Source organism: Physella acuta, unplaced genomic scaffold, assembly GCF_028476545.2.
Source record: "Physella acuta isolate Inbredline_101_S28 unplaced genomic scaffold, ASM2847654v3 ptg000823l, whole genome shotgun sequence".
NCBI lineage: Eukaryota > Metazoa > Mollusca > Gastropoda > Physidae > Physella > Physella acuta.
In genome coordinates this window covers 67,726-91,449 of record NW_026732341.1, presented here as the reverse complement: position 1 = coordinate 91,449, position 23,724 = coordinate 67,726, and the positions used below count along the sequence as shown (strand labels likewise).

General features: G+C 42.7%; 2 protein-coding genes and 1 long non-coding RNA gene across 3 annotated transcripts; all 3 read right to left on the bottom strand.

The window, feature by feature from the left end:
- Positions 1–163: 163 nt before the first annotated feature.
- Positions 164–9,890, bottom strand: LOC131951717 (uncharacterized; the record flags this gene model as incomplete). Its single annotated transcript, XM_059314074.1, is given in 6 exon segments — positions 164–409; positions 1,258–1,654; positions 2,074–6,327; positions 7,759–7,915; positions 8,864–9,718; positions 9,840–9,890. Coding segments are annotated over 5 exon segments (5,842 nt in total), but the record flags the coding sequence as incomplete, so codon positions are not given.
- Positions 9,891–10,275: 385 nt separating this feature from the next.
- LOC131951714 (uncharacterized) lies at positions 10,276–11,640 on the bottom strand. Its single transcript, XR_009388434.1, has 3 exons — positions 11,515–11,640; positions 10,713–10,809; positions 10,276–10,473 (listed from the first exon to the last, which is right to left on the bottom strand). It is a non-coding gene; the product is annotated as an uncharacterized LOC131951714 (long non-coding RNA).
- A 3,822-nt stretch (positions 11,641–15,462) lies between these two features.
- LOC131951719 (titin homolog) lies at positions 15,463–22,694 on the bottom strand. The gene is made up of 4 exons (XM_059314078.1): positions 19,315–22,694; positions 18,272–18,480; positions 17,007–17,116; positions 15,463–15,579 (listed from the first exon to the last, which is right to left on the bottom strand). The coding sequence occupies exons 1-4, from the start codon at positions 22,325–22,327 to the stop codon at positions 15,474–15,476; spliced, it is 3,438 nt and encodes a 1,145-aa protein (XP_059170061.1). The 5' UTR covers positions 22,328–22,694; the 3' UTR covers positions 15,463–15,473.
- Positions 22,695–23,724: the final 1,030 nt, after the last annotated feature.

The following is a 23,724-nucleotide window of genomic DNA, read 5'->3' as shown; positions in this document are numbered from 1 at the left end:
TACTTTTTTTACCACTAGTAAATAAAATTATAAAATATTACATTCTCTATTAAAATATTATCATTATTTAAAATTAATCACAAATATATTAAAATAACCGAAAGATAATTAATAATTTCAAAATTTAAACGTTAGGAACCCAAAGTTTAAAAACAATTACTCCCCTTGACGTTGATATTATCTTTATCCATCTGAACGTTGATGGGTTTGACGACAACATTGATGGTGTTCGAGTGGGGGTAGTAAAAACTTTCGGCCAGAACTCGGGGCGGTAAAATTGTGCCCCTTTCCTTCTGTTTTTTTACGAGTTTGGTTTGGTTGCCTCCCTTATCGTCGCCGTTTGGAGATTGAAATCCGCGAGAGTTCTTCCTCTTTGTTGCCTTTCTGAATTTGTCACCTCCAGCTCTGGCTAAAATATACAGGATGTATTTAGAAGACTTTTTGCTTAGAAACCGTTTTTTTTTTAAATTAAAAAAGGCTAGCAAGTAACATGTATTTTAATATTCAAGTAAATATGTTTTAGCAGTTAAAAAAAAATATTTTAATAAAGTTTCTACGGTCTTGAGAAGTAAGCTTTTTTTTCAACGGGGTGGGGTGGGGGAGGGCGTGGGGCACTTCAAACTTCGTAGGCCTACTGGTTAAAATGCTTATATTTAATTAGGTCTATATTTTCTCCCATTAAACCCGAGATAATGTTACCAACAACACTCCTATTTTTGGAAATGTCCATGGTAGAACCTCCTTTTTTTTTTTAAAGTTTTCATTGGTTATTCTAACAGTTTTTAATTCATCAACCCAATTTCACTTCATCCCCCCCCCCCCCCACATCAACGAGGGTTTTTGTTAGACATTTTTCTCCGGGAGTGTAGTCGATAGAAACTTCCAGGAGCGGGAGGGGGGAGGGGAGTTATGCAGAGGTGTAGCGACCCCTTCCGACGCCCGGGGACAAACTTTCAATTTGCCCCCCCCATATATTTTTAATATTTATAATTCAAAATAGCAGCTAAAATGAGCTTATTTTGGCGCCCCAAGGGTCGGCGCCTGGGGACATAAGTACTCCCCGCCCGCCCCCGTCGCTACGCCTCTGGGGTTATGGGCAAACAATGGTAACATTATATATTTTTTTAAAGTAACATTTTTTCTATTCGGGTGGTTGTGGATGTTCTCCGAGTACACCAGGCCCCCCTCCCCCACAGAGAGACGCCATAAACACAGCACTCAACGTCAACAAAACCACGTGACGTGGGGGTGACCTACTCTCGGTTTCCGCCTCGCTCGGCATGTCGACACTGTCGCTGGGCTCCCGTTTCCGCCCTTTCTTCACCCCCTCGCTCTTCGCCGCTCCTGATTTTCTGCCGTCGTTGGTTTGATCGTCTTCTCCAAGCGTCAACATCAACAACTGCTCGAACGCTTGGGAAACACGTAGAATGTTCGATTTACTGCGGACTAGTTCCTCATCTTCCTTCTCGTCAGTGACATTTATAGACGGGCCAGTGGGTGCTGTGAATATTAAGGAGTCGTCTGCTTCGATCTGTTCACCCCCTTTCTTCGGTTCGTCGTCTGCTTTCCAGGTATTGTCGTCTGGGTTTGGGTATTCGTTGGACAGCCTGTTGTAGTCTTCAAGGGTTCTTTCGAATTCGTCTTCCGGGTGCGACTTTTTAAAGAATAAAAAATACAATGATTTATAAAATATGTTATGATAAAATAATAGGAAATCAGGTCCCAGAACACACAGTGTTTCTTCCAGACTTTTTTCTTAGGGGGGGGGGGGGGGAGGGGGCACTGGTAAAATTATATTTTTTCTATATACATTCCATGAGAACACATGGGTCCTTATTTGTAAAATAAGTTGCCTTTGCTGCAGGGATGATTGAGAATGCGCTAGGTGTCCATAAGAACTTTGTTTGGTATTATTCGTCCATTTAAAAAATCATAATTATAAGTGATGAACATGAGATGAATAATTGTAAAATAGATTTTTCCACTTTTTAACGTTCTTTAGTTTTTGAGTTTACAATTTAAAAAATGAAATATTTTTTTTCGTGTGTTAAAAAAAATGGCCTATTTACTTACCGGTCTCGGTAGCGGAATGGTTTCTACTTCGTTGTCATCTCTCTTTTCATCCTCATCTTTCTCTTCCTCTACTCTCTCTTCTTCATCTTTTTCCTCCCCACCTTTCTCTTCCTCTTCTCCCCCCTTCTCTTCGTACTTTTCCTCCTCCCCCATATCATCCCCGCCCATCCCTTCTCCCCCCTGAGCCACTTGGCACACTGTGGTTTCTGTAAGTGGAACGATCCAGTTCCCAGGAAACGGCTTCTCCAAACAGGGTAGCCCGCCCACAGAGAAGGCATCCCCACCCTCGCCGCTGCCTCGAGCGCCAGACTTCTGCTCTAAGACATGGATTTTCACGTCTGCTTTCAACCCCTCGGTCTTCTGAACGAGTGGTTCTTGGATAGTTCCTTCCCACGCTGAACAAGTGGATTCGGTTCGAATCTCAGCTGAACCCAACAGCTCGAAAATTTTATTCACCGATTTCACCGCTTCCATTTGATCGTTGACGGAGGAGATCGCCTCTACGTCATCAAGCGTGTTGCAGACGTCATCGCTATGGATTTCCTTGACGTCACGTCTCTGGTTGAAGTTTCCTGTACTGGTGTCGTTGCCGTCTTCATCTCCATGTTTAACTTTGACGAAAGTATCGTCGAAAGTAGCCAGTGTATCGTGGACTGAACTTGGGTCCGTCTTTTCACTAACCCAACTTCTTCGTAACCCAAACCCTTGGTCATCTTCCACAGCGAAGTTAGAAACAACCGGCGCTTGGGTGGTAGATATGATATCATCCTCTGGTACGTTTGTCAAATTGGCGAATTTATGACCCGTTTTGAACATTTTAGATTTGACGTGTCTTTGCTTTTTCTTCATGGACGTTCGCGGAGTTTTCGTTTGCGAACTTCCGTTGTCAGATTCCGTGGAGGACGGAACGGCTGCGTTGTCGTCTGCCTGCTCTGCTGTTTCTTGTTTACGGTTGCAGAAAAACGCCAGCCGTAGCTGACGTAGCCTCTCACGTTGGTCTTCGCTGTTGGGATCGCCGGGGATCGGGGTCAGCTCTTTGGGGTTCAGGTGTGAGTCTACAGGCCTGACCCCAGTCAGCGCGGGAAGATTGAGTTGGGGTGCGCGCGAAGAAAGATCTCGACCTTCTTCTGAGGATCTAGCTGCGCCTATAGCTGGGAGAGACAGCCGCGGTTCTAGCTGGGATAGGTGTACTCTCCTATCCGCTGTGTCGCTGATCTCAAACAGGGAGGTGTGTACCCCGGGGAGGGGGACTGGTAGAATCTTATCGGCCGCAGTTTCTCTGGTTGTGGCTAGAGATTCTTTAACACTTGTATCTACCGACAGAGGAATGTGTGTTCTCTCTGGCAATTTAAACAGATCATCTTTCTTAACGCTTGTATCGGTGTCATTTTCAGCGTTGGTTGTTTTTCTATCGGCATCTGTTGACTTGATGATACTCGTTTTAGATCCATGCTGTTCTGTAAGCGAGGTCGATATCAGTTTGGTGTCATTACAAGGTAATTCATGAGCTTCTGTTGTTAAATTTGATTTTAATTCTTCCATTTGTGAATGTGACTTCACGCTTTTCAAAGAAGATTGTAGTTTGAGTTTTTCATTTGTGGACTTGTATTCACTTGTTTGTGTTTTCGTTTTTTCTTTCTCCGCTGTAAAATCGCTACCGCTTGTACCCTTGATGTATTTTTCTTCCATTTTCGTTGATTGGTTTGTTGTGTTGGAAAGGGAAACGAGCGCAGATTCTCGCGCATGCGCAGTTGTAGTGGTGGTGCTCCGGTAAAAACTGGTCTGTGTTGTCGTTTCGTTAACGTACGGCAACGCGGATGTACTTTCACTTTCAGCGTTTGTGGATTTCAACGTATAACCTGTGGTTTCGGAAAGTAGATTCGCAACTTTTTCTGACGTTTTTTCTGATAGTTGGTAGAGGTTTGTCTCTAAGTTTGTGCTTGTAGTTTCAGGTATACAGTCCCCAGTCAGAACAGCTAGATCTGACGGGAAGTCTGCGCTGCTACATTGAATGCTTAAGTTGTTCAGTAGAATTTCTTTCTGTGGGGGTAAGGTCGTGAGGGTCGACCTTTGACCTATTGCTGTGAACTGACCACAAGTTGACCACGGGGACGTCTCGTCTTGTGCATCGTCTGAGTGGAGACTTGTGCGTGTAGCTCTGAGGCTGTAGGAGGGAATAAAATCTTGGCTTTGGCACTGGACGCTCAAAGTTCTACCAAGTTCTGGAACTTTATCCTGACTTGATGCATCCACTGTTACGATAGACGAGGAAACAAAATCTTGGCTTTGACACTGGATGCTCAAAGTTCTGGCTGGTTCTAGAGTTTTTACCTGAAGAACACCACTACGGCCACTGGTTGAATTGTCCTTCATCTGACCACACGTATCAGAATGGTAACTCGATTCTTTATCCGAATACGTGCCGCTTGCAGTGTACAGTTTCATGTCTAAAGGTGTCAGAAATGAAATAGAGCTGAGCGGCTCCAGGTGGCACTGTACGCCATCGGACTGCATTTTGTCAACAGAAACCACGGGATCGGAAAAACTGGTTTTTAATTCCCCGCTAGAACATTGTACACAGACAGAGGCCATGTTTTGAAGCGAGGTAGTTCCCGTGGGGTACGACGTTTTGTGTTTAGAGCGAGAGCCAGTGCTGTAGGAAGTTTTATCAGAACTTGATTTCGTTTGTGGCAGCTTGTTAGTCTGGAAGCGCAGTGGACGCGCGATTCTTTGATCCGTGACGATTGGTGGCTGTACGGAAGGGGGCGGGGCTTGGCTTAACCGTGACGCCCGCGAGCCTGGCTGGCTGCGCTGGGGACCGTTTGACATCGAGGTCAAGGACGCTCGGATGGTGTCGTCACCCATGCTGACGGACCTGAACTCACCCACGGGTAAAGTCCCCTCCTCGGAAATATTCTCACACGGCGGCCTGAAGCTTGTCTTACTTTTTACAGTTTCACAAAATGAATTCTGGACACTTTTAGACTGGAAGAAAACCTCGGTTGACATTTTCGTCGAGGTGTTGTCGCGGCCTGCTTCACCTTGACCTTCAGTTCCGAGGCTCGGAAAACGGTCTTGGTTTTTCATGGCGGCCGGTGCGTCAGGTGACAGTTTTTCCCGGTCGTTGATTGGCCAGTTGATCTCTCTTTGTTGACGATCGTCTGCAAGAGAGAATCTGGAGATCTGCGCACTTTCAGATCGCATCATTACCTTGGACATGCTGCTGGCAGAGTTTGTGGACTTACGGGATTTGTTCCACAGCACTGAATCATTTCTCGAATCGCTTCTCATCTGTTTATGTTTACTATCTTCTAACTTGTACGCTTCTGGCGTTGTTAAAGTTTGAACGCCGTTTTTAAAGTGTGTTTGGTCACAGTTTTCTTGTAGAAAACTGTCGTTAGACTCGGTCACGCAAGTTAATTTACTTTTTGACTCTTCTTCGTTTATTTTAAGAAGTTTTGAACTTCTTGACCTCGACGTCTCATTATGAATTATTTGATCTTTTCCTGTATCACTCGGCAATGTTTTATCGATTATTTTTACATCAGAGCGTTTGCTAAACACGGAGGAATTAATCTGCAGGCTACATGAGATGAGTTCATTCGTGCTGCCTTCCTTGTTTGTCTGCCTCGCGCTAGACGTCCGGCTATTCAGCCTCGCGCTAGACGTCCGGCTATTCAGCTTGGCGCTAGATGGTCTCTGAATAGCCGGGTCGAAGCTTGTGTTCATGCTAGCCGACACCAATTCAATCACCGACTCCGCGGTGCTCCACGAGTTTCTCGAACGCCCCCTACGCGGTGGGTTCATCTTCCGGGTCTCGCCAGCCTCGATTTGAGGCTGAGGCTCCACCTCCACTTCGATAAGCTCAATGTTTTCAGGCGAAGGGCTCTCTGCTGAGACTTCATGCTCGGGTTTAGCGTTGAAAAATCTTGAAAAAATCGGAGGTTTGTCTAGTTTTTGTTTATAACGAGGGAGGTCGAACTCTTCAGGATTTTTATCCCTCCAGAAGAAATTACCTATATCAAATTCGGAGCTCGCAGCGAAGCGAGACCCCGTCTTGAAAGTCACGTGATTTTTCTTCGATGTGAGGTTGTTCTGGCAACACTTCCAGGCGCTGTCGGCTGCTTTCTTTTGTTCCAGGACTTCTGCTACTTCCTGAGACCCCGCGAGGTGCCCACTGTACAGCGGTTCCATTTGGAGCTTTGGGGTGTCTTGCTCATCAAGAATCTTCGCATCCGTTTTTAACTGACAGTCCTGGAAGTAAAGTAAAACATCCAATGTCAAATTTACTGAAAGAAAACTATTACATTTTAAACTTATATTGTTTTACAGATAGTTCAAATAATTATAACACTTAGCTACAACAAGGTAAACAATTTTTACAATAAATAATGTTTATGCTTATTTTGGTATTCAACCGAGCTACAAGTTTGTGGTCATCCACGATGATTTTTTTCGACGGTTTCTAACTCCCCCATCCCCACCTCATCACAAAAATAAATAAATACAGACTCCTAACCCTAAATTGACGCCACACCGCAGCCTATGACCCCCCCCCCCCCCTCTCTAAAAATAGCATTGTTTTTTTAAACATAGAGTTCTTTCTAAAAAATATTTTCTGTGCTCTGTCAGCATTGAGTACAATTAACCAATTTCTATCAGCATTTGTAAAAACAGCCTTTGCTCCCATGGCCGTTGTCCACTCAAGAACAAACTACAACGCAGCAGTTCTTTATATAGAGGCCATTCTGCGTGGGGGTTTGAACTCGAGACTTTTCGGTTTAGTTTTACCGACCCGTCCACGCCGGCCTCCGTTGATCGCTTGACGGTTTGGAGTTCAAAATACGTTTGAAAAGTTACCGTGCTAGACAACAAACACCAACACCACCAACACCGCCACCGCCGCCACCACCAACAACAACAGCAACAACAACAACAGCAACAACACTACCACCACCAACAATAACACCGACAACACCAACAACAACACCAACAACAGCAACAACAACACCTACATTACCACCACCAGCACCACCAAAAACAACACCACCACCACCACCACCACCACCACCAACAACAACAACACCATCACCACCACCACCACCAACACCTACACTACCACCACCACCACCAACAACAACAACAACACCATCACCACCACCACCATCATCAACAACAACACGAACAACAACACCACCAACATCAACAACACATACACTACCACCACCACCACCAAAAACAACAAAACCATCACCACCACCACCACCACCAACATCTACACTACCACCACCACCACCACCACCAACAACAACAACAACACCATCACCACCACCACCATCAACAACAACAACACGAACAACAACACCACCAACATCAACACCACCACCACCAACAACAACACCATCACCACCACGAACAACAACAACACCATCACCACTACCACCACCACCACCAACAACAACAACACGAACAACAACACCACCACCACCAACACCAAAATCACCACCGCCACCACCAACAACAACAGCAACACCATACCAGCAGCACCACCACCACCACCAATAACACGAACAACAACACCAACACCACCACCAACAACAACGAACCACTGCTTCACCACCTGCGTCTAGAAAGATGGTGAAGCCGTGAACTGCCTCTAGAAAGATAAAGACTGTAGTTTCATACCTGTGCAGGGATGGCTGTGTTGACGGCGTCACGTGATCCGTCGCTGGTCACCTGACTCCCGCCCCACCACTCGGAGCTGGAGCCGGTCACGGTTGTGTGGTCAGGGTCATCGAAGTCCGAGGTGTCGTCTGACTGGGTCACGTTTTCCCCCAGCTCGCTATAGGAAAGGGATTTGAACGTGGTGCTACGGTTAGTGAGATGATGGACTTAGTAAATGGTGTCTCCCCTCTACACATATAGTGTCTGGTAATGTTTTTAAAAAATGTTAAAGTTTGTACTTAGTACTTGGTGTCCCCCCCCCCCCCATACAATATATCTTTCTATGTAAATAAAAATATTAGTTTTTGCACTTTGTTGTTGATGTGTTGTAGCCCCCCCCCCTCCGCCACACACGCAGTATCTATTCAATTTATATGTTTAGCAAAGAACCGTATGGACAGAAACTGTACATACTACTACTAGGTAAACTATGGGCGCTAGACTGGTATAATCTATGGGCGCTAGACTGTTGTAAACTATGGGCGCTAGAGTGTTGTAAACTGTGGGCGCTAGACTGTTAACCCGAAAGTCTCGAGATCCGATATGGTAATCAAGTCAGTAGAACGTCCTTGAGTCTATCCAGCTCTAATGGGTACCTGACTCATGTTAAGGAAAACAAAGGCGACTGGGCATAGTGCTGACCACACAATCACTTCATATGCCCTATTATAAATCGCGAGGTCCGATTTGTGAGGTCTTAGATTTGTCTGTAGGGCCTAGAAACGACATCTAAAACATTCGTAGTATAAATCAAATTGCAACTTTTCGATTAAATTTGACAGCTGCTCTAGATTATCAAATAGGACGGCGTGGCTTTGCACTAGACTGCTAACCCGAAAGTCTCGTTTAAATCTGGGTTCAAGTCAGTAGACCTCCCTGAGTTCACCTAACTCTGATGGGTACTTAACTCACGTTAGTGAAAGTAAAGGCGGCTGGGCATAGTGCTGACCACACTATCTCTACATATGCCGAGGTCACAGAAACAAGTGAACTCTACTTCACTTGCTCTATGAACCGTCAGATCCTGAAAAAGGAACCAAATTTGTACTTACAAACGATCAGTTACCTGAGCTCACGTGACACCCCAGCGGCGCCCACGCCCGGGCAGCTTTTAGCGCCCCCTATGTGATTGGATATTGACGCCCTGGACCTGTTTCCTTTGTCGTCGCGACCTCCGCCGACTAATTCCCCTTCCGGAAAATGCCGGTTCGTTTCTGACGCGCGCGTCGGGGATTTTCCATGGAGATAAGCGCCTTGTTGGGGAGTGGTTGGAGCAGCTGTAGCGAGGTGAGCGTTTGGTTGGTGGACGAGCTGATGGTACTTCCGGTCGATGCTGGGGGTTTTCGCTTCATGGCTGCTGGGCCCGCCTTTGCTTTGGTTGATGTTGATGTCGGTGACGTGTTGAGGGTGTGAGGGGGTGTGGGGTTGTGTGGGGGGTTCCATCAGGGTGTCTTGAGCTTTTTGAGGACATGTCAGTGCTAGTTCTTGTTCTGGGTAGATGTTTTCTTTTATGTGAATGGGCTTTTGTGTGATGTTTTCTTTTATGTGAATTGGCTTCTGGGTAATGCCAACATCTTGTTCCATCGGCCTCTGTAAATCATTTTGTTCCATCGGCCTCTGTATGACATTTTCTTCCATCGGCCTCTGTATGACATTTTCTTCCATCGGCCTCTGTGTTGCCTCGATGTTCCTTTTCCTCTCCTCCGAAGACAACTCAGCCTCGTTTTGACTGTGGCTGTTGTTGCTTACGTTTTTTCCGCTCTCCATCAACATCCTGACGTCATCAGACACCCCCTGACCCCCACCCGCCATTTTGTTTAGACGTCTCTTCTCTTTAACTTTCATGGTGGCCATCTTGCTGTCGCTCACGTGTCGGACATGACCTTTGACACAAGACACGCCTTCATTTGTCACGTGGGAGCTGTGAGGTCAATTAAAAAAGTTCACACATTTTGTAAACACGGCGTGTTAAAAGCGGACACTTTAACTATACTGAAGTTAAAAAAATATATGATTTATGTAGCATAAAAAAAATCGCTTACTTGGCACGCCCGTGTACGCTCCTAGAAGGCTGCCTGACTGGCACAGAGCATGTAGGCTGAAAAGAATCTCATTTTGTGGCCAAATTTGTTAATTTATCAAGTTGATTAAAAAAAACAAAAACAACAACCACACAGCTATATTATCGTTTTTTTAAATTCCATATTAATGTAACGATGATGGCTATCTTTATTCTTTTTAAAAAAATATACATTAAATTAATTTAATTTTTTTTTTTGCGGCTGAATAAATAAGAAAATATTGCGACCAAAAATATAGCTATTGACGTTTTTTGTGTGTGTAAATTCTATATTAATATAGCGATGGCTATATTTATTCTTTTAACAAATATAACTTACATTAATTTTTTAAAATATTATTTTGCGACTGAATAATGAGAAAATAATGCGACAAAAAAAAACAAATACCAACTTTTGATTTAAGTTTAGCATTGTTATTTGTATTCCTCTTGTGTTTCAGTCGGGAATTGTGACTAGCGCCTTCATTATCTGAACCCCTCTCCCCTGTGTCTCCGACCCTGTCCACGGCGCACCCCTCAGGTTCCACAGCAGTGGTCACTCCGATGTTGACTGGACACGTGACGCCTGGAACACCAGGTTCAACAATCTCGCCCTCCTTCAATGGAGAGTTGAGTTGGTAATAAAATGTGTCAAAGATTTCATAAGCGACCAATTGCCTTTAATAAAGCTAGAAACATGATTCTATTTTCTTATTTTCTGTGCTTTTAAAAAGATGATACACAGGTTTTTTTTACTTGGTTTATTTTCTAACCCTGAACCCTAGCACCCCACAATTTTGACGCGCCCTAACCCTAAACCCCAGGACCCCACAATTTAACCTGCCCCAATCCTAACCTGAGCAGACGTCGCTCTCAGAGCCACACCCTGCAGACAAAGTTCCCCGAATCTCAGGTCCGGATCTCCGAACCCCATGTGACCATCTGAAGCTTGGCTGGGGACAGAGATGGTTGGGGTGGGGGAGGGTGGGGGAGGGAGGGATGAGTTGAGGGAGGTAAGTATGTCTTAAGTTGTCGGTATTGGTTAATCGGATCTTATAATTACCCTAAGAAAGTTACAAAAACAAAATGGCGATAGAAACCATATTACGGGGTGGGGTATATATTATTTATTTACATTATTATAAATTTATATATTTCCGATTTCTTTCTGGATTGGGAGACACTGATTTAGGTATATATCTGTATAACTTATTATAAATGTTAGATCTTTTCGCTTTCATTCTTGGTGGAGGGGGGGGGGTGGTTGCACATGCATTGGGAAGGGGTCGGGCGCTATGCCTAAGAGAAACTGTATGTGCAGGATAAAAATAGGTACTAGATCTAGATCTATGTAAAACATAATCTACATTATACATACTATCATGCGAACAAGCATGAGTAACACCTCCAGTGTGCTGGAGTCAGGTGTGGAGGTGGGGGGGGGGGGGGAGTGGACGTTTCGAGGGAGGGGGGTATGCGTGAGAGAAACTGCAGGATAAAATAGGTACAAGAATCTTGATCTAGATTCTAGATCTAGATCTAGATCTGTTTTAAAAAATCTACATTCTAAAATCTACATATTTTGTGACAACAAGCACGTATAACAAAAATAGTACATCCCCATTACTGTGACTGGCCCCAACACATAAAATCCTTACTAAACGCATCAAGGCTCCCTCTAGGCACCCAACGAATCAGCCGCCAGACCTAACGCCCCCCTGGTCGGGGGGTGGGAAGCGATCACCCAGACCTCCAGACATTGCGGAAGTTTTCCTGATGGAAGTGCATTGACCCCTTTGTTTTTGTTTGTCTGAACTTCATGGTGCTGAACGGTGCGGAAGTGTCGGCGAGTTCAACTCACGCGCACTTAAAAAAAAAAGATACGCCTAAATGCCAATAAATAATCCTACTTTGTACTTAACTAGATTTTTCTCCTTGTTTATTGTTTGTTCTAAAAAAAAAGGAGGAACAAAATTTCCCAATAAAAACAAATAAATATCGTGGCTGTACTAAACATTACTTATTTATTTACAACGAGCCGACCCGCGGTGTATCATACGCCGCTATTTAGTTAGTTTGTGAATTCGACAGTACCAATGCTGGGGGTGGGGGTGGTAGCGATGGAGAGGAAGAGAGGGGACTGCAAGGGGAGCGCTTGCAGCTTGTTTTCTAACGGCTCCCAGAAGAGAATTATATATACGAGCCGACCCGCTGCGTATCATACGCCGCTATTTAGTTTTTTTTTTTCTACTTTTCAGTAATTTATAATTTGTGAATTCGACAGTACCAATGCTGCCACTGAAAATATTTGCTTAAAAACACTAAACACCCCTCCCCCCCCCCCCAACGTGAAAACAGCCTCCTCTTAGTTACCTCCTCTAAGTTTAAAATAGTTTCAAACTGAATTATCTGCCCCTAATAGCCGTCACTAAACAGTTAGCGTGAACTACAACTCATCTGACCATGGGTGGGGGTGGGGGTGGGGGGGGGGGGGTGGGGGGTGGTAGCGATGGAGAGGAAGAGAGGGGACTGCAAGGCGCGCGCTTGCAGCTTGTTTTCTAACGGCTCCCAGAAGAGAATTATATATATAGACGAATCAGTGTAAAGTGTGATATGTTTTCGGGGTATTTTAATTGTACGTGAGAGGGGTTACGTTAACTCTATTGTGTGTATGTTTGGCGGTCTCGTTCATGAGAAGTACATGAAGATGGGTGTCTCTAGGGCCAAACAAATTCATTGAATATCTAGACATACAAGGAGATGGGTGTCTCTGATATGAATAATTAATTACCAACATTTTCAGCATTAAATACAAAAAATTAATGATGTTTTCGGCTTAATTAACTCAATGAGTCCAGATTTAACAGCAGTTACAGTATTTCCTTTGCCTAGAAAAAAAAAAACAATTATTTTTCACATAATTAACTAAATCAGAAGGAAAACAGCACGATAAAAATATTTAGAGAAAAATATTGGAGAGAGAGGGGGGAGGTGGAGGCAAAGTGTGACATACATTATGAGTCTGACGTCATGTGACGATTGAAAGCAATAATAAAAACGAGCCGACCCGCGGCGTATAATACGCTGATATTTAGTTGTTTTATTTTCTACTTTTCAGTCAATTATAATTTGTCAATTCGACAGTATCAACGCTGCCACTGAAAATATTTGCTTTAAAACACTAACAGTAGGCCGTTAAGGACGATACCCCCCACCCTCCTTTCCCCCAACCCAACCCAACCCCTACCCTACACCCCCACCCCCGTGAAAGCAGCCTCCACTTAGTTACCTCCCCTAAGTTTAAAATAGTTTCAAACTAAATTATCTGCCCCTAATAGCCGTCACTAAACCCGGCTGTACGATTGTAAACATTTAGCGTGAACCACAGCTCACCAGACCATGTGGGGGTGGGGGAGGTTGCGATATGCCTAGAGAGGAAGAGAGGGAACTGCTAGGCGCGCTTACAGCTTGTTTTCTAACGTCTCCAAGAAGAGAATTATATATATAGATACAGATTAAACATTCGCTATTCTTTTAGAATATTTAATTACTCCCTATTTCGTTGTTTTCTATAACTAAGTTATTTAAATGTAAACAATGCCTTTGCTTGGATTATATTCATCGGGGAACGTTTTTACCCACATTACCGCCCATGAAAGCGTTGCGTGTCAGTTAATCACTGACCGTAGTATCACCGATAATCACTCACCGCCTAAGTGCCGGGGATGAAAAGTGGCGCTCTCTTCTAACCAACTCCCGAAAGTTTTATGGCGATCGGATGAATGAATGGTGTCTATCCGCAATCGACTTTTATTTTTTATATACCGTATACAGAAAAGAATCGAATCGCGCTATGCGGGGCGCCAACCCTGCGAATTAGACTTTTTTTTTCCGCAGATACCTCTCCAAGAGTATTTTCAACAACTTTTTAAAGTTTCATGGCCATAGGATGAAAGGCGTAGTAACGAGTATATATGATCATAATATTGAATTAAAAATTATAGTGGCTCTTTAAAATCTGGAAAATGTTGTAAATTGTAACTTTTGGCTCTGCCGTCTTGAAAGGTTGCCGACCCCTGATCTAGGGTATCCAAAATTTAATTGAATTACCATCAAAACAGTCAACAGATAATTGTATGTCATTAGAATTGAATAGAAGTATGTTATAAAAAGCTACGGTTTTTAGACTTTTAAACAAAAACTACAATTAAGTATTCAATAGTTAAAATATATTGTTTTCACAAGGTTACATAGCTAATATAAAATATTTATTATAATTATTACATAATGAAGTTTAAAGCGATTTTCTGTGTTTTTCAAGCATGTCTTAGTTACACTTAATTGATTTAGCTATTTTTGTGAAAGCTATTTCCCTTGAAATAAATTTTGGCATTTGGATTTTCAAATGGGAGATAATTCATTGCTTAACTTTACATTCATTACAAATTTAAGCACCTTTGGTTGACCGCTTACATATAAATATAACTTTAAGTTATTATTTGCTATTGTAAAAATTATATAGGGCTTAATTTCTAAACAAAATAGTTTGTTAGGTGTTTTAGCATTATTAAGTTGAAAAACAAATACATCAGTAGCCGATGTAGATTGCAATACTTAATGTTAGTAGACATACAGTCTTAGTCGTAAATTAAACATCTAATTAGTTGTCTTTTCATATTTTTCACTCTCTCCTAAAGGATTCATATATAACAATTTTAGGCTGGAATCTATAACATTTGGAACTCACCTTGGGAGAATTTTATTTCAGTGTTATTTTTCCAGACTCTTTTCTTTTTTGCCGGGGGGGGGGGGGAAGGGAAGCGCTTAAACTCCTTTTAAGGGGGGGGGCTATGTCGTAAAGTAGACTCGTGGACTTAGCAACAATTTCAATATAATGAGATCAGAGGCGTAGCGAGGGGGGGGGGTGCGGGGGGGGGGGGGGACATATGTCCCCGGGCGCCGACAAATTGAAAGTTTGAGGGGGGGGGGGTGCAAATGAAAAGTTCGAGGGGGGGGGGGTGCAGATCGCAAGTTTGAGGGGGGGGGGGTGCAAATGAAAAGTTCGAGGGGGGGTGCAAATCGAAAATTTGCTCCCGAGGGGGGCGCCAAATTGAAAGTATGTCCCCGGGCGCCGGGAAGGGTCGCTACGCCTCTGAATGAGATTATGCTTGCAAACTGGAATTGACGGAATTAGTACAATCTTTTGAGACGAAGGAGGCAAGTAAAATTTGATTTTGATGTCTACTTATAACGTGTATGCAATTGATAATAAACTAATATGTCACTTTTAATTGTTTTCTTACACATATGTTTTAGTAATTAATTTGTGATAACGGGGGCGTTTTAATAAGTTTTGCCTAGGGCGCTAAAATACCTGGCGCCGGCACTGTTTATGGAAGGCATCCATAAAAAAAACAACAACTCCATGTTTACGAGTACCAATTTATTCCAGATATGCGACCATGACAACCACATACAATATCGCCACATACATGAAACATTAAATCGTTGTTGAAAGTTATCTCTCTTTGAATATTCGATGATGAATTGTTTTCCAAAATGGCTACTCCCCCCCCCCCTTTTCCCTTTCACTTCCCACAATATCACGTGACACAGGTTAAAGGACGGTGCTACGTTTGAATGTGTTCTGGTATCTGTCGTCAGCCTCTTTCGTCATAGATGTGTTCCAGGGTGGGTTCAAGGCTCGTCTCTCTATGATGTCTCTGTCGGGATCAATTGTGGGAATAGTCATTGAGAGAAATTAGTTGTTTGAATAGTCATTGAGAGAAAGTGGTTGTTTGAATAGTAATTTAGAGAAAGTGGTTGTTGGAAATGTAATTAAGAGAAAGTAGTTGTTTGAATAGTAATTTAGAGAAATTAATTGTTTGAATAGTAATTGAGAGGAAGTAGTTGTGTGAAAAGCATTTTAGAGAAAGTCAATTGTTAGAATAGTAATTGAGTGGAAGTTAATTGTTTGAATAGTAATTTAGAGAAACTAGTTGTTTGAATAGTAATTTAGAGAAAGTAGTTGTTTGAATAGTAATTTAGAGAAAGTAGTTGTTTGAGTAGTTATTTAGAGAAAGTAGTTGTTTGAATAGTAATTTAGAAAAAAGTAGTTGTTTGAATAGTAATTTAGAGAAAGTAGTTGTCTGAATAGTAATTTAGAGAAAGTAGTTGTTTGAATAGCATTTTAGAGAAAGTAGTTGTTTGAATAGTATTTTAGAGAAAGTCGATTGTTTGAATAGTAACTTAGAGAAAGTAGTTGTTTGAATATCATATTGGAAAAGTTGTTTAAATAGTATTTTCGAATATAACGTTAACAATGTCATATTTTAAATATCTTATCTAAGAATAAAGAACATCAAGTAATTTTTTATTGTATCAAGTATATATTTTTGACTAATGTACTGATTATTAACTGAATTGTCTGTATCTTTTACTGTCTGTCTTTAAGTAGCTTTACGAAAAGGAACATTGAAACATATATAGTCAAATAGAGGGGAACATGGACTCACCTATGTAGCTATGGGGAACATGGACTCACCTATGTAGCCTTATAGAGGGGAACATGGACTCACCTATGTAGCTATGGGGAACATGGACTCACCTATGTAGCCTTATAGAGGGGAACATGGACTCACCTATGTAGCTATGGGGAACATGGACTCACCTATGTAGCCTTATAGAGGGGAACATGGACTCAACTATGTAGCTATGGGGAACATGGACTCACCTATGTAGCTATGGGGAACATGGACTCACCTATGTAGCCTTATAGAGGGGAACATGGACTCACCTATGTAGCTATGGGGAACATGGACCAACCTATGTAGCCTTATAGAGGGGAACATGGACTCACCTATGTAGCCTTATAGAGGGGAACATGGACTCACCTATGTAGCTATGGGGAACATGGACTCACCTATGTAGCCTTATAGAGGGGAACATGGACTCACCTATGTAGCTATGGGGAACATGGACCAACCTATGTAGCCTTATAGAGGGGAACATGGACTCACCTATGTAGCCTTATAGAGGGGAACATGGACTCACTTATGTAGCTATGGGGAACATGGACTCACCTATGTAGCCTTATAGAGGGGAACATGGACTCACCTATGTAGCCTTATAGAGGGGAACATGGACTCACCTATGTAGCCTTATAGAGGGGAACATAGACTGTGGGCGCCTCTTCAAGTGCAGACGCCTGGTTTTGGTGCGAGGGCTTGCGTCTGGCATCTCTGTGTTATGTACGTGTACCTGCAGGGTGAAGAGTTTCCTGAGTAACCTTTGGGACATGGGAGGCAACTCCAGTAGATGGAACATTTAGAGTTATTTAGTTCATACATAAGGAAATATACGTGTGTCGTAAACGTGTAAAAAGTACCCCTTCAAATCTTAAGGTTTACAGAAAAGGTACAGTAGTGTTTATATGTTTCAGTGAATTCGATATATGGAGGGATAGTGTGGTCAGCACTATGCCAAGCCGTCTTTACTTTCCCCAATGTGAGTTAGGTACCCGTCAGAGCTGGGTGAACTCAGGGACACTCTACTGACTTGAACCGTGATTCGAACTCGAGACTTTCGTGTTAGCAGTCTAGCAGTCTCACCTTTTACCGCCCGATAATTAAAACATTAATGTAAGAGGTAACTATGTAACGAACTATACCAAAACAACGCCATATGATTGTGTCAGATCAAAAGACAGTACAGGACAACCCACAGAAGTGCGAGGACGCGAATTTCAAAGAGGAGAGTTAATAACGTTTTGACTTTTAGAAGATACTAGGCGACCCAGTATTCCGTTCGGAAACGGTCTGTCGGCAGCACTGCACAACGCACACCAATATCCCATTATGCCCACCCCACCCTTTATAGTATTTTCAAATATAGATTATTGTTACGTTTGATTTAAAAAATATAATTTGGAACTGTTACACTAATGTGTATCTGCAATTAATTTAAGACGTAATTCTGCTGATTCAGTATTTAAATATCAACCTAAGTTTTATCGTTGAAAACATGTTTTCATGTTTGGGTTAATTAAAACCCAATTTTTGATTCAGAGTTTAAACCGCACATTTAGTTTCAGGATTGAAATTAAGATTTTAAAACCCACTTTCTGATTAGGAGTTAAAAAAACCACATTTAAGTTGAGATTTGAAAACCCACTTTTGGGCTTAGTTAAAACTCACATTTTATTTTAGCGTTAACTCCTTCTTCAAGTTAAGGTTTAAAAACCCACTTTTGGATTAAGTTAAAACTCACTTATAGTTTAAGCGTTTAAAACCCACCTTCAAGTTACGGTTTAAAAACCCACTCTCGGGTGAGTAAAAACTCACTTTTAGTTTAAGCGTTTAAAACCCTCCTCAAGTTCAGGTTTAAAAACCCACTTTCGGGTGAGTAAAAACCCACCTTGACGTTAAGATTATCGTTGGGGATATCAAAGTTGATGGGCTTGACGACAACACTGATGTGCTTGATGTCGGGGTAGTAGTGGCTGTGGGCGTGTAGCTTCATGGGCATCCAGCTTTTGCTGCGGAACTTGTGCTGTGGTTGGTGGATTCTCCCCCTTCTCTCGGTGTCACGGGAGATAATTTTATACTTGTCACCCCCTGCTTTGGCTGTTGGTGGGGTAAAAATGGAGAGGATGTAGTGACGGAGATATAATTATATATTTGTTTCGTAAATTTAACGCGCGGGCGTATCAACAAGACAGAATTTGTTTATTTTGTCGTTTGGCTAGAAAAGATACCTGAAACGACAAAATAAACAAATTCTGTCTTGTTGATACGCCCGCATGACGAATAGACGTCTATTCGTCATGCCATTTTTAAAGGGAGGCAAGTAGTTAAATTATGTCCACGACTTAGTAGGCGTATAGAAAAGATTCCTTTTTTAGATTAAACAGATGAAGTCGAGGTCATATGATTTTGACCTCGGCATATAAAGAGATAGTGTAGTCAGCACTATGCACAGCCGTCTTTACTTTTGACGTGTTAGGTATCCATCAGAGCTGGGTGGACTCAAGGACGTTCTACTGACTTAGACCCGGATTCGAACTCTAGACTTTTGGTTTAATAGTCTAGTGCTCTATCGCTAGGCCTCGTCGGCCCAAGTCGGCTTATAGGGAGAAGGCGAATAGGCACTAAGATCAATGGGGCATTTGTCAAACAAGCTGTCTACTTGCTATACAATCACAATCAATTATTGGCTATATAATTACTGCGGTATAGGGCTGGTAAGTAGGTCACAAACCAGTTCTACGGCTCAATAAAAACCTGCATGAGCCATAGAACTGGTTGGTGACCTACTTACAAGCCCTATTGGCCACTAAACCCCTAAAATAGACATGCTTCCGAAGGGGTGGGGGAAGGGTATGGCAATGTCCTCCCCTAGAGACGTGTCTGTAAAAAATACTGAAAACATGTTTAAAATAATAGAAAACAATTTTTTACTCTCTGTCGAGGCCAAGTCCGAGATATCCCTGAAAGTGACGTCATCGACGCTGGGGCCACCCTGAGGATCCACCTGGCGGGGACCGTCGTCTGTGAGGGACGGGGGAGGCCGGGGCTCTCTGAGTTCCCAGAGTACCTGGTTATAGTCTGTGGTGCCGCGCTGTTTCCTCGCTGATTCCTCAGACATTTTGTCGCCTGCTTTTTTAATACGGCCCACGACAGAAGACAAAGTTTTGTCTGTATTTTTTTCTGGTTGAAGTTTGTTGGTTTTGGGTGTAGGGTTCTTTGTTTTGTCGTGGTTCAACGGTTGTCTAAAACCGTCGTGATTTTTCGACGTTTTATCTTTCTTGTTGATCTCATCAGGACGAGCATCTATGTGTGTTTTGTCTTCACCTTTACCTCTTTTACCTGACTTAGGACGACCTTTACCCTTTTCTGGTGTTTTGTCTTTATTTGCCTCTGCTAAATTGTCTTTACTTTGGTATGGTCTACCAGCTTTACTTAGCTCGCCTTTGTTATTTTCTATTTGTTCTAGTTTAGTATCCCCTTTTCGTTCACTTTGTTTTTCTTTTCTAACATCACTATGATCTGGTCTGTTATTGGTATCGTTTTCTAGTTTATTATCTTTATTTTGTTCTGGTTTATTCCCCTTACTGTGTTCTGATTCTTGTTTTTTAACTTTACTTTGTTCTTTCTTGTAACCTTTACTTTGTTTTTCTCTATTATCTTTATTTTGTTCTGGTTTATTATCTTTACTTTGTTCTTCTTCACCATCATCACTTTGATCTGGTTTGTTATCTTTAGCATTTTCTGGTCTATCAGTTCCATTTTGTAATAGTATTTTTTCTGATCTATTATCTTTACTTTTTTCTTGTCTGTTATCTTTACTTTGTTCTGCTCCTTCTTTTGTATGTTTACTTTTTTCTGACTTGTTATCTTTATTTTGTTCTGCCTTTTTATCGATACTTTGTGCTGGTCTGTTATCTTTACTTGGTTCTGGTCTGTTATCTTTACTTAGTGCTGGTCTGTTATCTTTACTTTGTGCTGGTCTGTTATCTTCACTTTGTGCTGGTCTGTTATCTTTACTTTGTGCTGGTCTGTTATCTTGACTTTGTGCTGGTCTGTTATCTTGACTTTGTGCTGGTCTGTTATCTTTACTTTGCGCTGATCTGTTATCTTTACTTTGCGCTGGTCTGTTATCCTCTATTTGTGCTGGTTTATTATCCTCTATTTGTGCTGGTCTGTTATCCTCTATTTGTGCTGGTCTGTTATCTTTACTTTGTGCTGGTCTGTTATCTTTACTTTGTGTTGGTTTGTTATCTTTACTTTGCGCTGGTCTGTTATCTTTACTTTGTGCTGGTTTGTTATCTTTACTTCTCTCCTGAGATGTAGATCTACCACCCCTAACGTCTGGCGTATCAAGTATGCTACTTAAAAAAGGCATCGCGTCAACTTTTCTCACTCGCTCTCTACCATCAAGCTGATCTCCCAAGATATTAGGATCTTTTAACATTTTATTGTCAGCGGTTACGTCATTCCTTCCTCTAGGCGCGGTGTTTATTTTTGGCTTAGCTTGCGCAGAATCGACCCCATCTCTTTTGGCCTCTGGTGCCACCCGGACAGCATCTCTGCCCACCGGGAAAGGTCTTCTAGAACTATCTACCACGGTCTTCATCTTGCCTGATTTCCCTCCCATCTCATAAAGTTTACCGTTTGTTCCCTCCGTTTCTCTCCCCTTATCAAATTTCTTTCCCAAGTTCTTTGATCCAAATTGTTGTAAATCATCAGGATCTAGTTCTTGTAGTATATTATAACCTTTATTTTTCCGTTTCTCACTTTTGAATAGATCCAGTATTTTTTTCGTTTCTTCCTCAATTCCATGTATAATATCATCATTAAGCCCCGGTACAGAATCCAAGTTTTCCTGTTTCTTACCACCGTGCCTGCGGTGTGTTTTATATTTTTCTGGCTCGTTCTGACGTTCACTTCTAGAATTCTCCGCATCAAAATCCTCACCCCCCTTGTGCCTACCCCCGGGGCGCGTTTCTCCTGCTTCTGATTTCAAACTCGCTCCGAACCGCGATGTGTTTTCGGAGTTCGCGTCCGCAACCAAATTTCGTTTCGTTTCTTTTCGACCACTCGGCTCAACTTTATCCTTGTTTTTCGATTCTAGTTTTTCCTTACCCCTTAACACATCCACCTTTTCGTCGTTTTCCTTCACATCTGACATATTTTTGACCTTGCTTTTACTTTTCAATTTGTCTTCCTTCTCCGAAACGTCACTTTTCTTTCCCTTCTCCGAAACTTCACTTTTTTCTTCCTTCTCCGAAACTTCACTTTTCTCTTCCTTCTCCGAAACTTCACTTTTCTCTTCCTTCTCCGAAACTTCACTTTTCTTTCCCTTCTCCGAAACTTCCCTCTTCTCCCCGCCCTCCATACGATCAGACTTAACTCGACTTCCGTCATCTCCTGGCACAGCAAGACTCGTGTCAGCTTCCGCTTCCGGTTCCATGTTCACACTTGGTTGTTGGCGGGAATCGAGTCGTCTGTTACCCGCAGTCTCGTCTGCCTGCGCATCAAACGGGCCCTTGTCCGTCTGCTTGAATTTCTTTGAATCCGCTTTCTTGATATCGACGCCACTGCCCAATACAATAGCAGAAATAAGCCTCGCGGTGTCTTTATCTATTGGTGCACCTACACTAGCATCGTCGTTAGGATTATCGAGCGATAATCTTTTGCGGCCAGGTAATCCAGTGGCGTCGACGGGAGTACCGTCAAGGAGAGCTCGTATTAACTGGCGTGTAGCTGCAGACGGGTCATCTGCACGTGAGGTATCTGGGTCATCTGCACGTGACGTGTTTGGGTCATCAGCGCGTGACGTCAGTGAATCATCGGCACGTGACGTCAGTGGATCATCAGCACGTGACGTCACTGGGTCATCAGCGCGTGACGTCAGTGGATCATCGTCACGTGACTGGAGGCTTCCATCTCCAGGCCTCCTGGCTTTGAGCATACCATCCGGTAGTTTACCATCTCTGTCTCTACCATCCGGTAGTTTACCATCTCTGTCTCTACCATCCGGGAGTTTAGCTTCTCTGTCTCTACCATCCGGTATTTTACTATCCGGTATTTTACCATCTCTGTCTCTACCATCCGGTATTTTACCATCTCTGTCTCTACCATCCGGTAGTTTACCTTTTCTGTCTCTACCATCCGGTATTTTACTATCCGGTATTTTACCATCTCTGTTTCTACCATCCGGTATTTTACCATCTCTGTCTCTACCGTCCGGTATTTTACCATCTCTATCTCTACCATCCGGTAGTTTACCTTCTCTGTCTTTACCATCCGGTATTTTGCTATCCGGTATTTTACCATCTCTATCTCTACCCTCCGGTATTTTACCATCCGGTAGTTTACCATCTCTGTCTCTACCATCCGGTATTTTACCATCCCTGTCTCTACCATCCGGTATTTTACCATCCGGTAGTTTACCATCTCTGTCTCTACCATCCGGTATTTTACCATCTCTGTCTCTACCATCCGGTATTTTACCATCCGGTAGTTTACCATCTCTGTCTCTACCATCCGGTATTTTACCATCTCTATCTCTACCATCCGGTAGTTTACCATCTCTATCTCTAAGATCCGTTATTTTCCCATCCGGTATTTTACCATCTCTGTCCCTATCATCCGATAATTTACCATCTTTGCTTTTACCATCCGGTATTTTACCATCCTGTATTTTACTATCTCTTTCTTTGCCATCCGGTATTTTACCATCTCTATCCCTACCGTCTGGTATTTTACCATCTCTGTCTCTACCATCCGGTATTTTACTATTTTGTATTTTACCATCTCTGTCTCTACCATCCGGTAGTTTACCTTCTATGTCTCTACCATCCGGTATTTTACCATCTTTGCTTCTACCATCCGGTATTTTACCATCTCTGTTTCTACCATCCGGCAGTTTACCATCTCTGTCTCTACTATCCGGTATTTTACCATCTCTGTTTCTACCATCCGGCAGTTTACCATCTCTGTCTCTACCGTCCGGTAGTTTACCTTCTCTGTCTCTACCATCCGGTATTTTACCATCCGGTAGTTTACCATCTCTGTCTCTGCCATCCGGAAGTTTACCATCTCTGTCTCTACCGTCCGGTAGTTTACCATCTCTGACTCTACCATCCGGTAGTTTACCATCTCTGTCTCTACCGTCCGGTAGTTTACCTTCTCTGTCTCTACCATCCGGTATTTTACCATCCGGTAGTTTACCATCTCTTTCTCTACCATCCGGTATTTTAGAATCTCTATCTCTACCATCCGGTATTTTAGAATCTCTATCTCTACCATCCGGTATTTTACCATCTCTGTCTGTACCATCCGGTAGTTTACCTTCTCTGTCTCTAC